At 45.2% G+C, this 20,287-nt stretch overlaps 1 protein-coding gene across 1 annotated transcript in view; it reads right to left on the reverse strand.

The window, feature by feature from the left end:
- The window catches only part of LOC139559107 (gamma-aminobutyric acid type B receptor subunit 1-like), a 239,464-nt gene that overhangs the window by 15,009 nt on the left and 204,168 nt on the right, over nucleotides 1-20,287 (reverse strand). The window contains exons 16-18 of the mRNA XM_071374826.1: nucleotides 13,128-13,260; nucleotides 12,475-12,591; nucleotides 3,509-3,616 (exon numbers count right to left, since the gene is read on the reverse strand). Of these exons, the coding sequence (XP_071230927.1) occupies nucleotides 3,509-3,616; nucleotides 12,475-12,591; nucleotides 13,128-13,260 (358 nt within the window). The remainder of the gene's footprint in view (nucleotides 1-3,508; nucleotides 3,617-12,474; nucleotides 12,592-13,127; nucleotides 13,261-20,287) is intronic.

Genomic DNA, 20,287 nt, shown 5'->3' on the forward strand with positions numbered 1-20,287 from the left:
AAACTTCTACTCAGACAAACAGAGGAATAATGTTCTCTCACAAACTTCTACTCAGACAAACAGAGGAATAATGTTCTCTCACAAACTTCTACTCAGACAAACAGAAGAAGAATGTTCTCTCACAAACTTCTACTCAGACAAACAGAGGAATAATGTTCTCTCACAAACTTCTACTCAGACAAACAGAGGAAGAATGTTCTCTCACAAACTTCTACTCAGACAAACAGAAGAAGAATGTTCTCTCACAAACTTCTACTCAGACAAACAGAGGAAGAATGTTCTCTCACAAACTTCTACTCAAACAAACAGAGGAAGAATGTTCTCTCACAAACTTCTACTCAGACAAACAGAGGAATAATGTTCTCTCACAAACTTCTACTCAGACAAACAGAGGAATAATGTTCTCTCACAAACTTCTACTCAGACAAACAGAGGAATAATGTTCTCTAACAAACTTCTACTCAGACAAACAGAAGAAGAATGTTCTCTCACAAACTTCTACTCAAACAAACAGAGGAATAATGTTCTCTCACAAACTTCTACTCAGACAAACAGAAGAAGAATGTTCTCTCACAAACTTCTACTCAGACAAACAGAGGAATAACGTTCTCTCACAAACTTCTACTCAGACAAACAGAAGAATGTTCTCTCACAAACTTCTACTCGGACAAACAGAAGAAGAATGTTCTCTCACAAACTTCTACTCAGACAAACAGAAGAATAAGAATATTTATCTCAACTTACTGTACTTTAAATATCAGACGCATAAAACAGTGACAAACAGTAATAGTACAGGTTCAATTCACACCGTTTATTTCCTGCCTCTATTCAGCCACGGTTTTATTGATTCTTGGAAAAACTAAGAGAGGGATATCTTAAGGCTACTGCACTATTGTCATCTATACAGTATCCAGTACATGCTTCGTGGACACATACTATATCCATAGGTCGATAATGAACACAACACACACAGTACCAGTCAAAAAGTTTAGAACACACCGACTCATTCAAGGGTTTTAGTGTATTTTTTACATTGTAGAAGAAATAGTGAGGCAATCCAGACTATGAAATAACAAACATGGAATCATTTAGTAACCCCAAAAAAGTGTTAAACAAATCAAAATATATTTTCTATTTTAGATTCTTAAAAGTAGCCACCCTTTGCCTTGATGACAGCTTTGCACACTCTTGGCAATCTCTCAACTAGCTTCATGAGGAATGCTTTTCCAAGAGTCTTGAAGGAGTTCCCACATATGCTGAGCATTGCGTTCCAACTCATCCCAAACTATCTCAATTGGGTTGAGGTCAGGTGATTGTGGAGGCCAGGTCATCTGATGCAGCACTCCATCACTCTCCTTCTTGGTCAAATAGCCCTTACATGACCCTGTTTTGGGTCATTGTCCTGTTGAAAAACAAATGATAGTCCCACTACGCGCAAACCAGATGGGATGGCGTATTGCTGCAGAATGCTGTGTTAGCCATGTTGGTTAAGTGTGCCTTGAATTCTAAATAAACCTGTAACGGAATTCTTCATACGAAGAGGAGGAGTAGTGATTCGACCAAGGCGCAGCGTTGTGATATGACATAATGAATTTATTTACAAGCGACGAACACTGACACGAACTATACTTGAAATAATCAAAATAACAAACGACGTAGACGAAACCTGAACATGGAACTTACATAAAGACACGAAAGAACTCACGAACAGGAATAGACTACATAAAACGAACAAACCGAAAACAGTCCCGTGTGGTGCACAGACACAGACACGGAAGACAATCACCCACAAACAAACAGTGTGAAACAGCCAACCTATATATGGTTCTCAATCAGAGGAAAACGTCAAACACCTGTCTCTGATTGAGAACCATATAAGGCTAATTACAAGTGACCTAAACAATGAAACACAAAACATATAATGCCCACCCCAACTCACGCCCTGACCAACTAAACATATACAAAAATAACATAAAATAGGTCAGGAACGTGACAAAACCACAGACACTGTCACCAGCAAAGCACCCCCACACCTCCTCCTCCATGCTTCACGGTGGGAACCACACATGCGGAGATCATCTGTTCACCTACTCTGCGTCTCACAAAGACATGGCGGTTGGAACCAAACATCTCAAATTTGGACTCATCAGACCAAAGGACAGATTTCCACCGGTCTAATGTCCATTGCTCGTGTTTCTTGGCCCAAGCAATTCTCTTCTTCTTATTGGTGTCCTTTAGTAGTGGTTTCTTTGCAGCAATTCGACCATGAAGGCCTGATTCACGCAGTCTCCTGTGAACAGTTCATGTTAAGATGTTTCTGTTACTTGAACTCTGTGAAGCATTTATTTGGGCTGCAATTTCTGAGGCTGGTAACTCTAATGAACTTATCCTCTGCATTAGAGGTAACTCTAGGTCTTCCGTTCCTGTGGCGGTCCTCATGAGGGACAGTTTCATCATAGCGCTTAATGGTTTTTGAGACTGGAAAAAGTTCTTGAAATTTTCTTTATGTCTTAAAGGAATGATGGACTGTCATTTATCTTTGCTTATTTGAGCTGTTCTTGCCATAATATGGACTTGGTCTTTTACCAAATAGGGCTATCTTCTGTATACCACCCCTACCTTGTCACAACACAACTGATTGGCTCAAACGCATTAAGAAGGAAAGAAATTCGACAAATTAACTTTTAACAAGGCACACCTGTTAATTGAAATGCATTCCAGGTGACTAACTCAAGAAGCTGGTTGAGAGAATGCCAAGAGTGTGCAAAGCTGTCATCAATTCAAAGGGTGGTTACTTTGAAGAATCTAAAATAGAACATGTATTTTATAACACTTTTTTGGTTACTACATGATTCCAAATGTGTTATTTTCATAGTTTTGATGTCTTCACTATTATTTTACAATGTAGAAAATAGTCAAACAAAAAAGAAAAACCCTGTAATGAATAGGTGTGTCCAAACTTTTGACTGGTAATGTACTATATATATATATATATATATATTTATAGATTCATTGTTATAGATTCATTATAGATTCACTATAGCCACGTACAGATTATCCAGACCATTGATTGTTAACACATACACTCTATCCTGCCCATTGTAGTCGAGGTATGATTACAATAGTCTTTATATGGACCACCTTTTCTCTCATCTTTCTATTTTAAAATATGATTTTTATAAATTCACAATAAATTCATTCTTCGACTAATCTTGATAGAGTCAGGAGCTAATCAATGCTGTTGCATCTTCCGAAAACAAACAGGAAGAGGAAGAGACCAGCAAAGGGAAAAGAGGAGAGAGAGAGGACGCATCGAGATAGAGAGAGAGCGAAAGCGAGAGAAGAGAGGAGCCATCGAGATAGAGAGAGAGCGAATTGCGAGAAGAGAGGAGCCATCGAGATAGAGAGAGAGAGCGAAAGCGAGAGAGAGGAAGAGAGAAGCGATCGAGCCATCGAGATAGAGAGAGAAAGAGGAGAAGACATTGAGACATTGAGTCATGACTCATACCTCAACAGTGATGTGTAGAGGATCCACTATTTGCCAGATCATGAGTGACAGGACGTCGATGACCAGCAGCACCCCCACGGTGGCGTAGAGTTTCCACGGCTCCAGGTGCTGCAAGGAATCATGGGATACAGGAGGACTTGTCAGTTAGGCCGTGTCTCAAATGACAACCTATTTGCTACATAGACCACTACTTTGGTACCCTGTATAGACCACCCTGCTAAACCACCCATCTACCTCACTAGACCACCCCTCTACCTCACTAGACCACCCTGCTAAACCACCCCTCTACCTCTCTAGACCACCCCTCTACCTCACTAAACCACCCTGCTAGACCACCCCTCTACCTCACTAAACCACCCCTCTACCTCACTAGACCACCCTGCTAGACCACCCCTCTACCTCACTAGAACACCCTGCTAGACCACCCCTCTACCTCACTAGACCACCCCTCTACCTCACTAGACCACCCTGCTAGACCACCCCTCTACCTCACTAAACCACCCCTCTACCTCACTAAACCACCCCTCTACCTCACTAGACCACCCTGCTAGACCACCCCTCTACCTCACTAGACCACCCCTCTACCCCTCTAGACCACCCCTCTACCTCACTACACCACCCCTCTACCTCACTAGACCACCCTGCTACACCACCTCTCTATCTCACCAGACCACCCCTCTACCTCACTAGACCACCCTGCTAAACCACCCCTCTACCTCACTAGACCACCCTGCTAGACCACCCCTCTACCTCACTAGACCACCCCTCTACCTCACTAGACCACCCCTCTACCTCACTAGACCACCCTGCTAAACCACCCCTCTACCTCACTAGACCACCCCTCTACCTCACTAAACCACCCCTCTACCTCACTAGACCACCCCTCTACCTCACTACACCACCCCTCTACCTCACTAGACCACCCCTCTACCTCACTAAACCACCCCTCTACCTCACTAGACCACCCCTCTACCTCACTAGACCACCCCTCTACCTCACTAGACCACCCCTCTACCTCACTAGACCACCCCTCTACCTCACTAGACCACCCTGCTAAACCACCCCTCTACCTCACTAGACCACCCCTCTACCTCACTAGACCACCCCTCTACCTCACTAGACCACCCTGCTAAACCACCCCTCTACCTCACTAGACCACCCCTCTACCTCACTAGACCACCCTGCTAGACCACCCCTCTACCTCACTAGACCACCCTGCTAAACCACCCCTCTACCTCACTAGACCACCCCTCTACCTCACTAGACCACCCTGCTAGACCACCCCTCTACCTCACTAGACCACCCTGCTAGACCACCCCTCTACCTCACTAGAACACCCTGCTAAACCACCCCTCTACCTCACTAGACCACCCTGCTAGACCACCCCTCTACCTCACTAGACCACCCCTCTACCTCACTAGACCACCCCTCTACCTCACTAGACCACCCTGCTAAACCACCCCTCTACCTCACTAGACCACCCCTCTACCTCACTAGACCACCCTGCTAAACCACCCATCTACCTCACTAGACCACCCCTCTACCTCACTAGACCACCCTGCTAAACCACCCCTCTACCTCACTAGACCACCCCTCTACCTCACTAGACCACCCCTCTACCTCACTAGACCACCCTGCTAGACCACCCCTCTACCTCACTAGACCACCCTGCTAAACCACCCATCTACCTCACTAGACCACCCCTCTACCCCTCTACACCACCCCTCTATCCAACTAGACCCCCCTCTATCCCACTAGACCCGCCCTCTACTGTTGACCAGGGATATATTCAGTGCCCTTTTGTTGACCAGGGATATAGTCAGTACACTACTGTTGACCAGGGATGTATTCAGTACACTACTGTTGACCAGGGATATAGTCAGTACACTACTGTTGACCAGGCATATAGTCAGTACACTACTGTTGACCAGGGATATAGTCAGTACACTACTGTTGACCAGGCTATAGTCAGTACACTACTGTTGACCAGGGATATAGTCAGTACACTACTGTTGACCAGGCTATAGTCAGTACACTACTGTTGACCAGGATATAGTCAGTACACTACTGTTGACCAGGGGTATAGTCAGTACACTACTGTTGACCAGGGGTATAGTCAGTACACTACTGTTGACCAGGGATATAGTCAGTACACTACTGTTGACCAGGGATATAGTCAGTACACTACTGTTGACCAGGCTATAGTCAGTACACTACTGTTGACCAGGGATATAGTCAGTACACTACTGTTGACCAGGCTATAGTCAGTACACTACTGTTGACCAGGATATAGTCAGTACACTACTGTTGACCAGGGGTATAGTCAGTACACTACTGTTGACCAGGGATATAGTCAGTACACTACTGTTGACCAGGATATAGTCAGTACACTACTGTTGACCAGGATATAGTCAGTACACTACTGTTGACCAAGGATATAGTCAGTACACTACTGTTGACCAGGGGTATAGTCAGTACACTACTGTTGACCAGGGATATAGTCAGTACACTACTGTTGACCAGGATATAGTCAGTACACTACTGTTGACCAGGATATAGTCAGTACACTACTGTTGACCAAGGATATAGTCAGTACACTACTGTTGACCAGGGATATAGTCAGTACACTACTGTTGACCAGGGATATAGTCAGTACACTACTGTTGACCAGGGATATAGTCAGTACACTACTGTTGACCAGGGATATAGTCAGTACACTACTGTTGACCAGGGGTATAGTCAGTACACTACTGTTGACCAGGGATATAGTCAGTACACTACTGTTGACCAGGATATAGTCAGTACACTACTGTTGACCAGGGATATAGTCAGTACACTACTGTTGACCAGGGATATAGTCAGTACACTACTGTTGACCAGGGGTATAGTCAGTACACTACTGTTGACCAGGGATATAGTCAGTACACTACTGTTGACCAGGGGTATAGTCAGTACACTACTGTTGACCAGGGATATAGTCAGTACACTACTGTTGACCAGGATATAGTCAGTACACTACTGTTGACCAGGGGTATAGTCAGTACACTACTGTTGACCAGGGATATAGTCAGTACACTACTGTTGACCAGGATATAGTCAGTACACTACTGTTGACCAGGGATATAGTCAGTACACTACTGTTGACCAGGGTTATAGTCAGTACACTACTGTTGACCAGGGATATAGTCAGTACACTACTGTTGACCAGGGCTATAGTCAGTACACTACTGTTGACCAGGGATATAGTCAGTACACTACTGTTGACCAGGGATATAGTCAGTACACTACTGTTGACCAGGGATATAGTCAGTACACTACTGTTGACCAGGCTATAGTCAGTACACTACTGTTGACCAGGGATATAGTCAGTACACTACTGTTGACCAGGGATATAGTCAGTACACTACTGTTGACCAGGGATATAGTCAGTACACTACTGTTGACCAGGGATATAGTCAGTACACTACTGTTGACCAGGGATATAGTCAGTACACTACTGTTGACCAGGGATATAGTCAGTACACTACTGTTGACCAGGGATATAGTCAGTACACTACTGTTGACCAGGGCTATAGTCAGTACACTACTGTTGACCAGGGATATAGTCAGTACACTACTGTTGACCAGGGATATAGTCAGTACACTACTGTTGACCAGGGATATAGTCAGTACACTACTGTTGACCAGGGATATAGTCAGTACACTACTGTTGACCAGGGATATAGTCAGTACACTACTGTTGACCAGGGATATAGTCAGTACACTACTGTTGACCAGGGCTATAGTCAGTACACTACTGTTGACCAGGGATATAGTCAGTACACTACTGTTGACCAGGGATATAGTCAGTACACTACTGTTGACCAGGGATATAGTCAGTACACTACTGTTGACCAGGGATATAGTCAGTACACTACTGTTGACCAGGGATATAGTCAGTACACTACTGTTGACCAGGGGTGCTATATAAGTAACAGGGTGCCGTTTCGGAAACACATTTGTCTGGATGAACACAGGGGATAATGGATCAAGTCCCACACCTGCAACTGTTTGGTTTGACTGTGAGGGATTAACAATGACATAAATAGACTGGAGCCTGAGCTTGACGAGAAAACAATGATGCTTAACTAAGAGGCCAATTCTATCTGCCCCGAAGCAAACTGGTTGAACCGCTACATTGAAATAGACAAAGAGGTTGTGTCTCGCTCTATTGACAGCAGTGATGGAAAAATACAAATATATATTTTATGTAACCATTTGAAACAAAAACAAAGCAAGGAGAGACAAAGGACGAATAGCGTAAATGTAATATTGATTTTGGTGCATTTATCCAAGAGGATTAAAGCTTAGTAGCGAATACTATTTATTATCCTCATAGTAAGCAGAATGATAAAGAAGAGGAGGTATATGAAGTCGACACTAGATAACAAGATTTTGGAGTCAATCTTATTTTTTTAATTTAACCTTTCTTTAACATGGCAAGTCAGTGAAGAACAAATTCTTATTTTACAATGACGGCCTCCCGGGGAACAGTGGGTTAAGTGCCTTGTTCAGGAGCAGAAAGACATATTGTTACCTTGTCAGCTCGGGGATTTGATCCAGCAATGTTTTGGTTACTAGTCCAACGCTCTAACCACTACGTTACCTGCCGCCCCCATATCTAGTAGATTACAAGATGTGTGAGTCAATCTTCTATGTAGTAGATTACAAGATGTGTGAGTCAATCTTCTATGTAGTAGATTACAAGATGTGTGAGTCAATCTTGTATCTAGTTGTCATGACGTTGCCCTGTTGGGTGAGGTTCATGACACCCCATAAATACCTTTCCCACTTTTCTCTCCACTCTACAGAATGGACTCTTAGAAAGCCCTTTGGTAACATATGGTAACATCAAAAGTTTGGGGAAAGGTACAATATTTCTGTAATCCAACCAGTTGAAAGTGTCCGTTGATACGTAAAGAATATGATGTCAGATCAGTTGTCGTCTGAGACATTATTACTGATGATAGGACGACATAAACTGTATCTTGGAAAGTCTACACATTATAGTTATCAGATTCACATGGAATTGTTGTGCAATTTAAATGTTGAAATATGAAACTATTGGTGAAAAGATGAACTGTAATTTTAGCTTCTAAATGAGAGAATTGTTTTCATAAGTAAACTACGCTCACTCAGTGGCCACGCCCAAGTGAACAGACATTTGTTGAGAACTATGAAACACGCCCTTCTCTCCCCTAATACAAGCCCATTGACGGAAGTGAACCTCAGTTTCCGACGACGTGAGGACTGGTGTCCATACGTTTAAAAGGGCTAATTTCAACGTGGAGGTGACGATCACCACGCTGGAAGGATGAATTCCGACTAGACCAGCCAGAATACAGCACGAGCTGTACGGCAGCTTGGTATGAACTTTGAACTCTTATTCACTAAAGAAGTGATACATCCTAGACGTTGAGTTATCAGCTGCAGCTAGAAACGTACGTAGCCTAGGAAAGGACAGACAATCCTATGAGAAGACCGGGTACTACAACACTACGACCAGAAAGATTCTACAAAGGACAAGGGTGATCTCTGCTGGGCAAACCAGTCTTCCATTTTCGACCCATCTATCGAAGCGCAGCTCAGTGTAAATATATATCTTGCATTTTCTTTTTCCGAAAGGGCGGTTATTAGAATGCATAAGATTCTGTATTTACGATAGCATAGCTTCTCACGGTCCGATAGAGACCCAATCCCCTTTGTCCCTCAGTATTCCCGCTCTTTCATTCATACCCAACCACCTTTCTATGTGTAACCAGCCGTCATATCGGTTTCGTCCGCTAGGGACTTTTTCTTTTATGACATGATTAGTAATCGATGTATGATCCATCCTGTGTATATGTAATTCTGTGTGATTATTTAGGTATTTAGTAAATAAATAATTAAGCCACTTTTTGCATTGCTGATTCAACTTGTTAGCCAGGGTTCGTGAAGATAAGCAAGAATTTTACGATGTTCAGATGAGACTGAATAAGGTGACAATTAATAATTGACTGCTGTTGATATAAATCCTGTTAAGGATTTTTGCCTAAAATATCATACCCAAATCTAACTGCCTGTAGCTCAGGCCCTGAAGCAAGGATATGCATATTCTTGATACCATTTGAAAGGAAACACTTTGAGGTTTGTGGAAATGTGAAAGGAATGTAGGAGAATATAACACAAGAGATCTGGTAAAGGATTATACAAAAACAATGAACTGTTCTTTGGTATTTTTTTTGTACCATCATCTTTGAAATGCAAGAGAGAGGCAGTAATGTATTATTCCAGCCCAGGTGCATTTCAGATTTTGGTCACTAGGTGGCAGCAGTTTATGTGCAAAGTTTTAGACTGATCCAAAAAAACATTGCATTTCTGTTCAAAATTGTGTATCAAGACTGCCCAAATGTGCCTAATTTGTTTGTTAATAACTTTTCATGTTCAAAATTGTGCACTCTCCTAAAAAAATTGCATGGTATTATTTCACTGTAATAGCTACTGTAAACTGGACAGTGCAGTTAGATTAACAAGAATTTAAGCTTTCTGCCAATATAAGATATGTCTATGTCCTGGGATATTTTCTTGTTACTTACAACCTCATGCTAATCGCATTAGCCTACGTTAGCTCAACCGTCCCGTGGAAGGTGACAAGATTTGTATTTTTTATTTTTTTATTTCACCTTTATTTAACCAGGTAGGCTAGTTGAGAACAAGTTCTCATTTACAACTGCGACCCGGCCAAGATAAAGCAAAGTCGTGTATGAGTCATTATTTTATCTCGTAAATAACACGATGTACAGTATCAATAATTCTTCTATCTAGTAGATAGCAGTATGAGTAATTCTTCTATCTAGTAGATAACAGTATGAGTAATTCTTCTATCTAGTAGATAACAGTATGAGTAATTCTTCAATCTAGTAGATAACAGTATGAGTAATTCTTCTATCTAATAGATAACAAGATCAGTCATTCAGTACCGTGGGAAAACACTAATGTAGAAGTCGATTTGAATCTTTAAACGTGCCTCACATCTAGATACGGTGTAAATGGTGTAAATGGAACTTAGCAAGCGTAGAGGATCACCTAACACGAGAAGAAAATTCATTTTGAACCTATTATCTACTTGAAATGAAAACATATTTATCCCACACACTCAATTTTCCATGAGCATATTATCCCTTTACAGAAGGTTCCTTATATCCCAAAGTGTTTCACGATAATTATCTTACACGCTGCCAAAAAGAAGAAGAACAGAAACCCAACCCCGTTGTTGAATGGGGGAGGGAACATCGTCAAAGACACAAAGGAATTCAAAGTCACAACATTACAATAACAGAGAGGATCAAATCGGCGTCCGCAGCGCTGGGCAGAACATCTCTCTCTCTAGCCCTCTGCCTACGTCCCATATGGCACCCTATAGTGCACTACTTTTGACCCTGTGGGACACCCTTTGGGCCCTGGCCAAAAGTAGTGCACTATATAGGGAATAGGGAGCTATTTGGGACACAGGCTCTGAGTAGGTGGCCTGGCTGGCTGAATGGCTGGCTGGCTGAATGGCTGGCTGGCTGGTTGCTGGCTGAATGGCTGGCTGTCTGGCTGGCTGAATGGCTGGCTGGCTGGCTGGCTGGCTGGCTGAATGGCTGGCTGGCTGAATGGCTGGCTGGCTGTCTGGCTGGCTGAATGGCTGGCTGGCTGAATGGCTGGCTGGCTGTCTGGCTGGCTGAATGGCTGGCTGGCTGGCTGGCTGGCTGGCTGAATGGCTGGCTGGCTGGCTGACTGGTTGCTGACTGGCTGGCTGAATGGCTGGCTGGCTGAATGGCTGGCTGGATGCTGGCTGGCTGGCTGAATGGCTGGCTGGTTGCTGGCTGTACTGGAGTAAAACAGTCTCAGCAAAGGCAAGTGACTCAAAGTGAACTCAATCAGTTTTAACACAGCTTTCCATAATATAGTCATCCCAGGGAGGTCTCTACTGCTACTCTACTGCTAGGGATAGCAGTCATATATATTCAGTAATGGGCTTTATCTTTCCCTACAGCTTCCAGAGGTGCCAGGGGAGCCGGAGCCAGGGGAGCCGGAGCCAGGGGAGCCAGGGGAGCCAGTGGAGCCAGTGGAGCCAGTGGAGCCAGGGGTGCCAGGGGAGCCAGGGGAGCCAGCGGAGCCAGGGGAGCCAGGAGAATCAGGTGTATGGAAGATCCTCTACTCTCCTCGCTTTCTCTCTCTGTCTGTCTCTCTCTCTTTCTCCCTCTGTCTCTCTCTCTTTCTCCCTCCGTCTGTCTCTCTCTCTTTCTCCCTCCGTCTGTCTCTCTCTCTTTCTCCCTCCGTCTGTCTCTCTCTCTTTGTCTGTCTGTCTGTCTGTCTGTCTGTCTGTCTGTCTGTCTGTCTGTCTGTCTGTCTGTCCGTCTGTCCGTCCGTCTGTCCGTCTCCGTCCGTCTCCGTCCGTCTCCATCCGTCTCCGTCCGTCTCCATCCGTCCGTCCGTCCGCTCTGTCTGTCTCTCTCTCTTTCTCCCTCTGTCTCTCTGTCTGTCTCTCTGTCTGTCTCTCCGTCTGTCTCTCTCGCTCTCTGTCTCTCTCGCTCTCTGTCTCTCTGTCTCTCTGTCTCTCTCGCTCTCTGTCTCTCTCGCTCTCTGTCTCTCTCGCTCTCTGTCTCTCTCGCTCTCTGTCTCTCTCGCTCTCTGTCTCTCTCGCTCTCTGTCTCTCTCGCTCTCTGGTCTGTCTCGCTCTCTGGCTCTCTCGCTCTCTGGTCTGTCTCGCTCTCTGGTCTGTCTCACAGCCTCTCAGCCTCCCCAGCCTCCACAGCCTCCCAGCCAGGCAGCCTCACAGCCTCCCCAGCCTCCACAGCCTCCCAGTCAGGCAGGTACTCTCGTTTCTCATTTTCATTCACCTTCCTTCCTTCCTTACCTTTTTTTTTATTTTTCTTTAGCCAGTCATTCTCCTTTTTATTTACCTTCCTCTTCTCCTTCTTGTCATCCTTCTTGGTGAAGACGGTGTGGACCCACCAGATCTTAGTGAACATAGAACCGTACGCCAGGCTGAAGCCCAGGCCGAGCAGCCACAGGCGGAACTGGCAGGGGAATAGGGGAAACAAATATCCATAATTAATTGTGTCTATGCATTTCTTAAACAATAACAATGCCCTTACATAACTGATGGGGTATAACAAATAAAAATGCATTGTCAAAAAATGTAATAGTTACTAAAGAAATTATTAATTTTCGAAAGTCTAAGTCAATATTTTCCTTTGGCATTTATTGATAATTAACATTTAACATTTAAGTCATTTAGCAGACGCTCTTATCCAGAGCGACTTACAAATTGGTGCATTCACTAAACTACCCTCCTACAAGACTTCTACCATAAAACTCAATCCCCTATAATGCCTCAGTGGTAGGGTGCACTTCCTGTTAGCTGTAGGTGTAGTGTGAAGTTGCCCCCGGATGCTGATTTTGGGTCAGTTTGACATTTTCCTTGCTATTGGTTAAGGTTAGGATCTGTACCTAGGGGAACACATCACCCCAGAGCTTTCCTGTACCTATAAAACTCAAATCCCCCACAATGCTTTAGTGGTATGGCTCCACTTCCTGTGGACTTCCTGTGTACCTGGCAGACAACGGGGAACTGTTTCCTGTGTACGTGGTGTCCATCGAGGCCCAGAGGGAAGACAGCAGCCAGAGCCATCATACACCCCACTGCCGTCATGTTGTTCAGGTAGGGCTGGGAGTTCTGGATGTACCTGTCATAGACACACACACACACACACACACACACACACACACACACACACACACACACACACACACACACACACACACACACACACACACACACACACACACACACACACACACACACACACACACACACACACACACACACACACACACACACACACACACACACACACACACACACATTTCTGTCTGTCAGGCTCTATATCTCCCTCTACACACATGCATGGTGAACACACACACCACACACACACACACACACACACACACCACACACACCACACACACACACACACACACACACACACACACACACACACACACACACACACACACACACACACACACACACACACACACACACAATCTTCCTCTACACAATACCTCTGTCAGTCAGCCTCTTTATCTCTGAGGCATTCAGCATGCAGAGAGACCAGACTGCCACACAGTGCAGGAAGATATAAGCTGTCTGTCACAAATGCAAACAAAGTTTTGGATTTAACTGTCAAGCTCGCACACCGAGATGTGAATATCCTTGTGAAGAGTCACGCTGAATGACAGTTAAGCAGGATGTGTCAAGAAGTGGGAATATTGGATAGCTCTGCCCTGCTGATCATAAAAACAGCATAGACCAGTATAAATGTCCAGTTGGTCCATGCTGGTCTAGGCAGGTCAGTGCTGGTCGGATGCTGGTCATGCAGATCTGACCAGCATGGTCTAACTGGTCAAACTGGACTGACCAGCATGGTCTAACTGGTCAAACTGGACTGACCAGCATGATCTAACTGGTCAAACTGGACTGACCAGCATGATCTAGCTGGTTAAACTGGACTGACCAGCATGATCTAGCTGGTTATTCTGGCAGACCAGCATGATCTAGCTGGACTGACCAGCGTGGTCTAGCTGGACTGACCAGCGTGGTCTAGCTGGACTGACCAGCGTGATCTAGCTGGACTGACCAGCGTGGTCTAACTGGACTGACCAGCGTGGTCTAGCTGGACTGACCAGCGTGGTCTAGCTGGACTGACCAGCGTGGTCTAACTGGACTGACCAGCGTGGTCTAGCTGGACTGACCAGCGTGGTCTAACTGGACTGACCAGTGTGGTCTAGCTGGACTGACCAGCGTGGTCTAGCTGGACTGACCAGCGTGATCTAACTGGACTGACCAGCATGGTCTAGCTGGACTGACCAGCATGGTCTAGCTGGACTGACCAGCATGGTCTAACTGGACTGACCAGCGTGGTCTAGCTGGACTGACCAGCATGGTCTAGCTGGACTGACCAGCATGGTCTAACTGGACTGACCAGCGTGATCTAGCTGGACTGACCAGCATGGTCTAGCTGGACTGACCAGCATGGTCTAGCTGGACTGACCAGCATGGTCTAACTGGACTGACCAGCGTGATCTAGCTGGACTGACCAGCATGGTCTTGCTGGACTGACCAGCATGATATAGCTGGACTGACCAGCGTGGTCTAGCTGTACTGACCAGCGTGGTCTAGCTGGACTGACCAGCGTGGTCTAGCTGTACTGACCAGCGTGGTCTAGCTGGACTGACCAGCGTGGTCTAGCTGGACTGACCAGAATGGTCTAGCTGGTTATGCTGGCAAACCAGTCTTTGTTGTGTTTTCTTTCACTGGTGACCAGCCTTCGCTGTGTTTTCTTTCACTGGTGAGCAGCCTTCGCTGTGTTTTGGACACTGGTGACCAGCCTTCGCTGTGTTTTGGACACTGGTGACCAGCCTTCGCTGTGTTTTCTTTCACTGGTGACCAGCCTTCGCTGTGTTTTCTTTCACTGGTGACCAGCCTTCTCTGTGTTTTGGACACTGGTGACCAGCCTTCGCTGTGTTTTGGACACTGGTGACCAGCCTTCGCTGTGTTTTGGACACTGGTGACCAGCCTTCGCTGTGTTTTCTTTCACTGGTGACCAGCCTTCGCTGTGTTTTCTTTCACTGGTGACCAGCCTTCGCTGTGTTTTCTTTCACTGGTGACCAGCCTTCGCTGTGTTTTGGACACTGGTGACCAGCCTTCGCTGTGTTTTGGACACTGGTGACCAGCCTTCGCTGTGTTTTGGACACTGGTGACCAGCCTTCGCTGTGTTTTCTTTCACTGGTGACCAGCCTTCGCTGTGTTTTGGACACTGGTGACCAGCCTTCGCTGTGTTTTGGACACTGGTGACCAGCCTTCGCTGTGTTTTGGACACTGGTGACCCGCCTTCGCTGTGTTTTGGACACTGGTGACCAGCCTTCGCTGTGTTTTGGACACTGGTGACCAGCCTTCGCTGTGTTTTGGACACTGGTGACCAGCCTTCGCTGTGTTTTCTTTCACTGGTGACCAGCCTTCGCTGTGTTTTCTTTCACTGGTGACCAGCCTTCGCTGTGTTTTGGACACTGGTGACCAGCCTTCGCTGTGTTTTGGACACTGGTGACCAGGATAAGCTAAAGAAAAACCAGCATCACACCACATTATGCTGGCTTGCAAAGTTATGTTAGTTCCTAATGATGTGCAGTTCGCAAATGATTCGAGAGTCAGAGTGACTCGTTCATTTTAGTCGTTTGTTTGACCTGCTGTCCGCAATGAATTCTACAGCAGGATTAATACTCGCTCCTCGGGCTCGGGGCTTCAGAGACGTTCTCCGACCAGCAACTGTCTATCAGTGGGAAAATATATTGATCATGCTGCAGGTAGCATAGAGAAGAAAAATACATGAATTGATAACTGATCGCATGGTGCAAGAATGAATACAATTAATTGATTATTGAATATTATGACGGACGAATCGTTTGGGGGGACTGCAGTTCGTGAACGGTATTGTGCCTATGACTCTCACGGAGGTCAAGCAGTGCATTCCGCCAAGAGTTGTTCACAATCTAGTCTGGTTGCGGCCACCACTAGACCTTGTTTCAATTGTATTTGTATGCCTAGAAAATCAACAAATGTACATTGTGTAAAGTAAACTTTTACAAGTCTGTCACAAAGTATAGCTCCAATAAAGCCGCCTATTGGGGAAGAACGTGAACGAGAGGCTTGTAGAATCATGACTCTTTTGAGTTTTCAGTTCATCGTTCACCGGTAAGGGGGGGGGGGGGGTCCTGCTCTAACAACATTTAAATAACTAAAACAACAGAAACTAAATCAAGCCCACTTCTAAAATATAGCCTTTTTGAGTGAACTTTGGCGATGGCGGCCCTGTGTAAGTGCTTCGTCCAAAGCTTGTTGAATGCAGGCAATAAAAACTAATTGGATATTGAAAACAATTACTGAAAAAAATTAATATTTTGGCATCTTAAAAAAAGATAGACTCATCGGCCAATGGGCGAGTTTGGCTTTGGAAAAACAGGGTCATGTCACGCTGGTATAAAAGATTTGGGAGACAGGGCGCAGGAATGCATAATAGGGGTTTTTAATTTTACCCAAATTACAGCGTGCCGTGTAAAGGCACGGGGACGAAGACCAAACAAACACATATATAAACACAGGGTTGAGACCCAAACAAAAGGAGCGAGGAGTACCTTGAATAAATAACACAAGCGCACAATGATTAACACACGGGACCAGACCCGTAATCATCTGCACGATCCACAGGGGCATGAAAGCTGAAAAACACACAGCACAGGTACTCACACGCACCAACGGACATTGTAACAATAATCGACAGCCCAATGGTGAACCAAAGGGCACATTTATACAAATTCAATCAGTGGGAATGGGGCCCAGGTGTGCATAATGACATAGGTCCAGAAGGATCCGTGACAGGGTCTGCTGTTATAAAGTTGCCTTCATGTTGCTATGCTTCTCACTTCTCCGATAAAAAAAGAAAAGAAAAAGTATTTATTTATTTATTAGCAAGGAAACAATGTTTCTGTCTTTATATAAATACTGTACTATATAAACATACACTGGGACACAAATGTTGTTATGCCTAATATGACAATTCATATAATTTTCCCAAAATTAATTATTGTTAACCTTACATCTCAAAGCTATAAAAACAAAGAGAATAGCATACTACAAATGTATAACCTCCCAGTCATTTACTGTGTAAAAAAAATAACACCAACGTTTCGGCATCACTGTGCCTTCTTCAGGGTGATGTCATGAATGCTTGAACCAGGTTACGTAGACAAACAGTGCAACCAATGACAATAGAGAGGGGTGTGTCATAATTGCTATGTTGATCAGAATGAATTGATCGAAACTGTTAAGACAATAGTCCACACTATTTTGAATATATTATGCCATTGTTAGCATTAGCATTAGCATAACATTAGCATCAACATACATTATTGTTTCATTTAATTTCACCTATTTAAATATTTCCAAATTTCCTACAAACTTTTAATATTTTTTTTACATGTAATCTCATGGTAGTGGATTTCTTCCTCCCCCGACGTTTGCATAGAACACTCAACACTCTTACTTACTGGGGTGTTACTTACTGGGGTGTTACTTACTGGGGTGTTACTTACTGGGGGTGTTACTTACTGGGGGTCTTACTTACTGGGGGTCTTACTTACTGGGGTGTTACTTACTGGGGGTGTTACTTACTGGGGGTGTTACTTACTGGGGTGTTACTTACTGGGGTCTTACTTACTGGGGTGGTACTTACTGGGGTGTTACTTACTGGGGTGTTACTTACTGGGGTGTTACTTACTGGGGTGTTACTTACTGGGGGTGTTACTTACTGGGGTGTTACTTACTGGGGGTGTTACTTACTGGGGTGTTACTTACTGGGGGTGTTACTTACTGGGGGTGTTACTTACTGGGGTCTTACTTACTGGGGGTCTTACTTACTGGGGGTGTTACTTACTGGGGGTGTTACTTACTGGGGGTGTTACTTACTGGGGGTCTTACTTACTGGGGGTGTTACTTACTGGGGTGTTACTAACTGGGGTCTTACTTACTGGGGTGTTACTTACTGGGGGTGTTACTTACTGGGGGTGTTACTTACTGGGGTGTTACTAACTGGGGTGTTACTTACTGGGGGTGTTACTTACTGGGGGTCTTACTTACTGGGGGTCTTACTTACTGGGGTGTTACTTACTGGGGGTGTTACTTACTGGGGGTGTTACTTACTGGGGGTGTTACTTACTGGGGTGTTACTTACTGGGGTCTTACTTACTGGGGTGGTACTTACTGGGGTGTTACTTACTGGGGTGTTACTTACTGGGGGTGTTACTTACTGGGGTGTTACTTACTGGGGGTGTTACTTACTGGGGTGTTACTTACTGGGGGTGTTACTTACTGGGGGTGTTACTTACTGGGGTCTTACTTACTGGGGGTCTTACTTACTGGGGGTGTTACTTACTGGGGGTGTTACTTACTGGGGGTGTTACTTACTGGGGGTGTTACTTACTGGGGGTGTTACTTACTGGGGTGTTACTAACTGGGGTCTTACTTACTGGGGTGTTACTTACTGGGGGTGTTACTTACTGGGGGTGTTACTTACTGGGGTGTTACTAACTGGGGTGTTACTTACTGGGGGTGTTACTTACTGGGGTGTTACTTACTGGGGGTCTTACTTACTGGGGTGTTACTTACTGGGGTGTTACTTACTGGGGTGTTACTTACTGGGGGTGTTACTTCCTGGGGGTGTTACTTACTGGGGTGTTACTTACTGGGGGTGTTACTTACTGGGGTGGTACTTACTGGGGTCTTACTTACTGGGGGTCTTACTTACTGGGGGTCTTACTTACTGGGGTGTTACTTACTGGGGTCTTACTTACTGGGGTGTTACTTACTGGGGTCTTACTTACTGGGGGTCTTACTTACTGGGGTCTTACTTACTGGGGTCTTACTTACTGGGGTGTTACTTACTGGGGTCTTACTTACTGGGGGTCTTACTTACTGGGGTGTTACTTACTGGGGGTGTTACTTACTGGGGTGGTACTTACTGGGGGTCTTACTTACTGGGGGTCTTACTTACTGGGGTCTTACTTACTGGGGTGTTACTTACTGGGGTCTTACTTACTGGGGGTCTTACTTACTGGGGTCTTACTTACTGGGGGTCTTACTTACTGGGGTCTTACTTACTGGGGTCTTACTTACTGGGGTGTTACTTACTGGGGTCTTACTTACTGGGGGTCTTACTTACTGGGGTGTTACTTACTGGGGGTGTTACTTACTGGGGTGGTACTTACTGGGGGTCTTACTTACTGGGGGTCTTACTTACTGGGGTCTTACTTACTGGGGTGTTACTTACTGGGGTGTTACTTACTGGGGTGTTACTTACTGGGGTGTTACTTACTGGGGGTGTTACTTACTGGGGGTGTTACTTACTGGGGTCTTACTTACTGGGGTCTTACTTACTGGGGTCTTACTTACTGGGGGTGTTACTTACTGGGGGTGTTACTTACTGGGGGTGTTACTTACTGGGGTGTTACTAACTGGGGTGTTAATTACTGGGGGTCTTACTTACTGGGGGTCTTACTTACTGGGGGTCTTACTTACTGGGGTGTTACTTACTGGGGGTGTTACTTACTGGGGGTGTTACTTACTGGGGTGTTACTTACTGGGGTCTTACTTACTGGGGTGGTACTTACTGGGGTGTTACTTACTGGGGTGTTACTTACTGGGGGTGTTACTTACTGGGGTGTTACTTACTGGGGGTGTTACTTACTGGGGTGTTACTTACTGGGGGTGTTACTTACTGGGGTCTTACTTACTGGGGGTCTTACTTACTGGGGGTGTTACTTACTGGGGGTGTTACTTACTGGGGGTGTTACTTACTGGGGGTGTTACTTACTGGGGTGTTACTAACTGGGGTCTTACTTACTGGGGTGTTACTTACTGGGGGTGTTACTTACTGGGGGTGTTACTTACTGGGGTGTTACTAACTGGGGTGTTACTTACTGGGGGTGTTACTTACTGGGGTGTTACTTACTGGGGGTCTTACTTACTGGGGTGTTACTTACTGGGGTGTTACTTACTGGGGTGTTACTTACTGGGGGTGTTACTTACTGGGGGTGTTACTTACTGGGGTGTTACTTACTGGGGGTGTTACTTACTGGGGTGGTACTTACTGGGGTGTTACT

The sequence above is a fragment of the Salvelinus alpinus genome, chromosome 29, assembly GCF_045679555.1.
Source record: "Salvelinus alpinus chromosome 29, SLU_Salpinus.1, whole genome shotgun sequence".
NCBI lineage: Eukaryota > Metazoa > Chordata > Actinopteri > Salmoniformes > Salmonidae > Salvelinus > Salvelinus alpinus.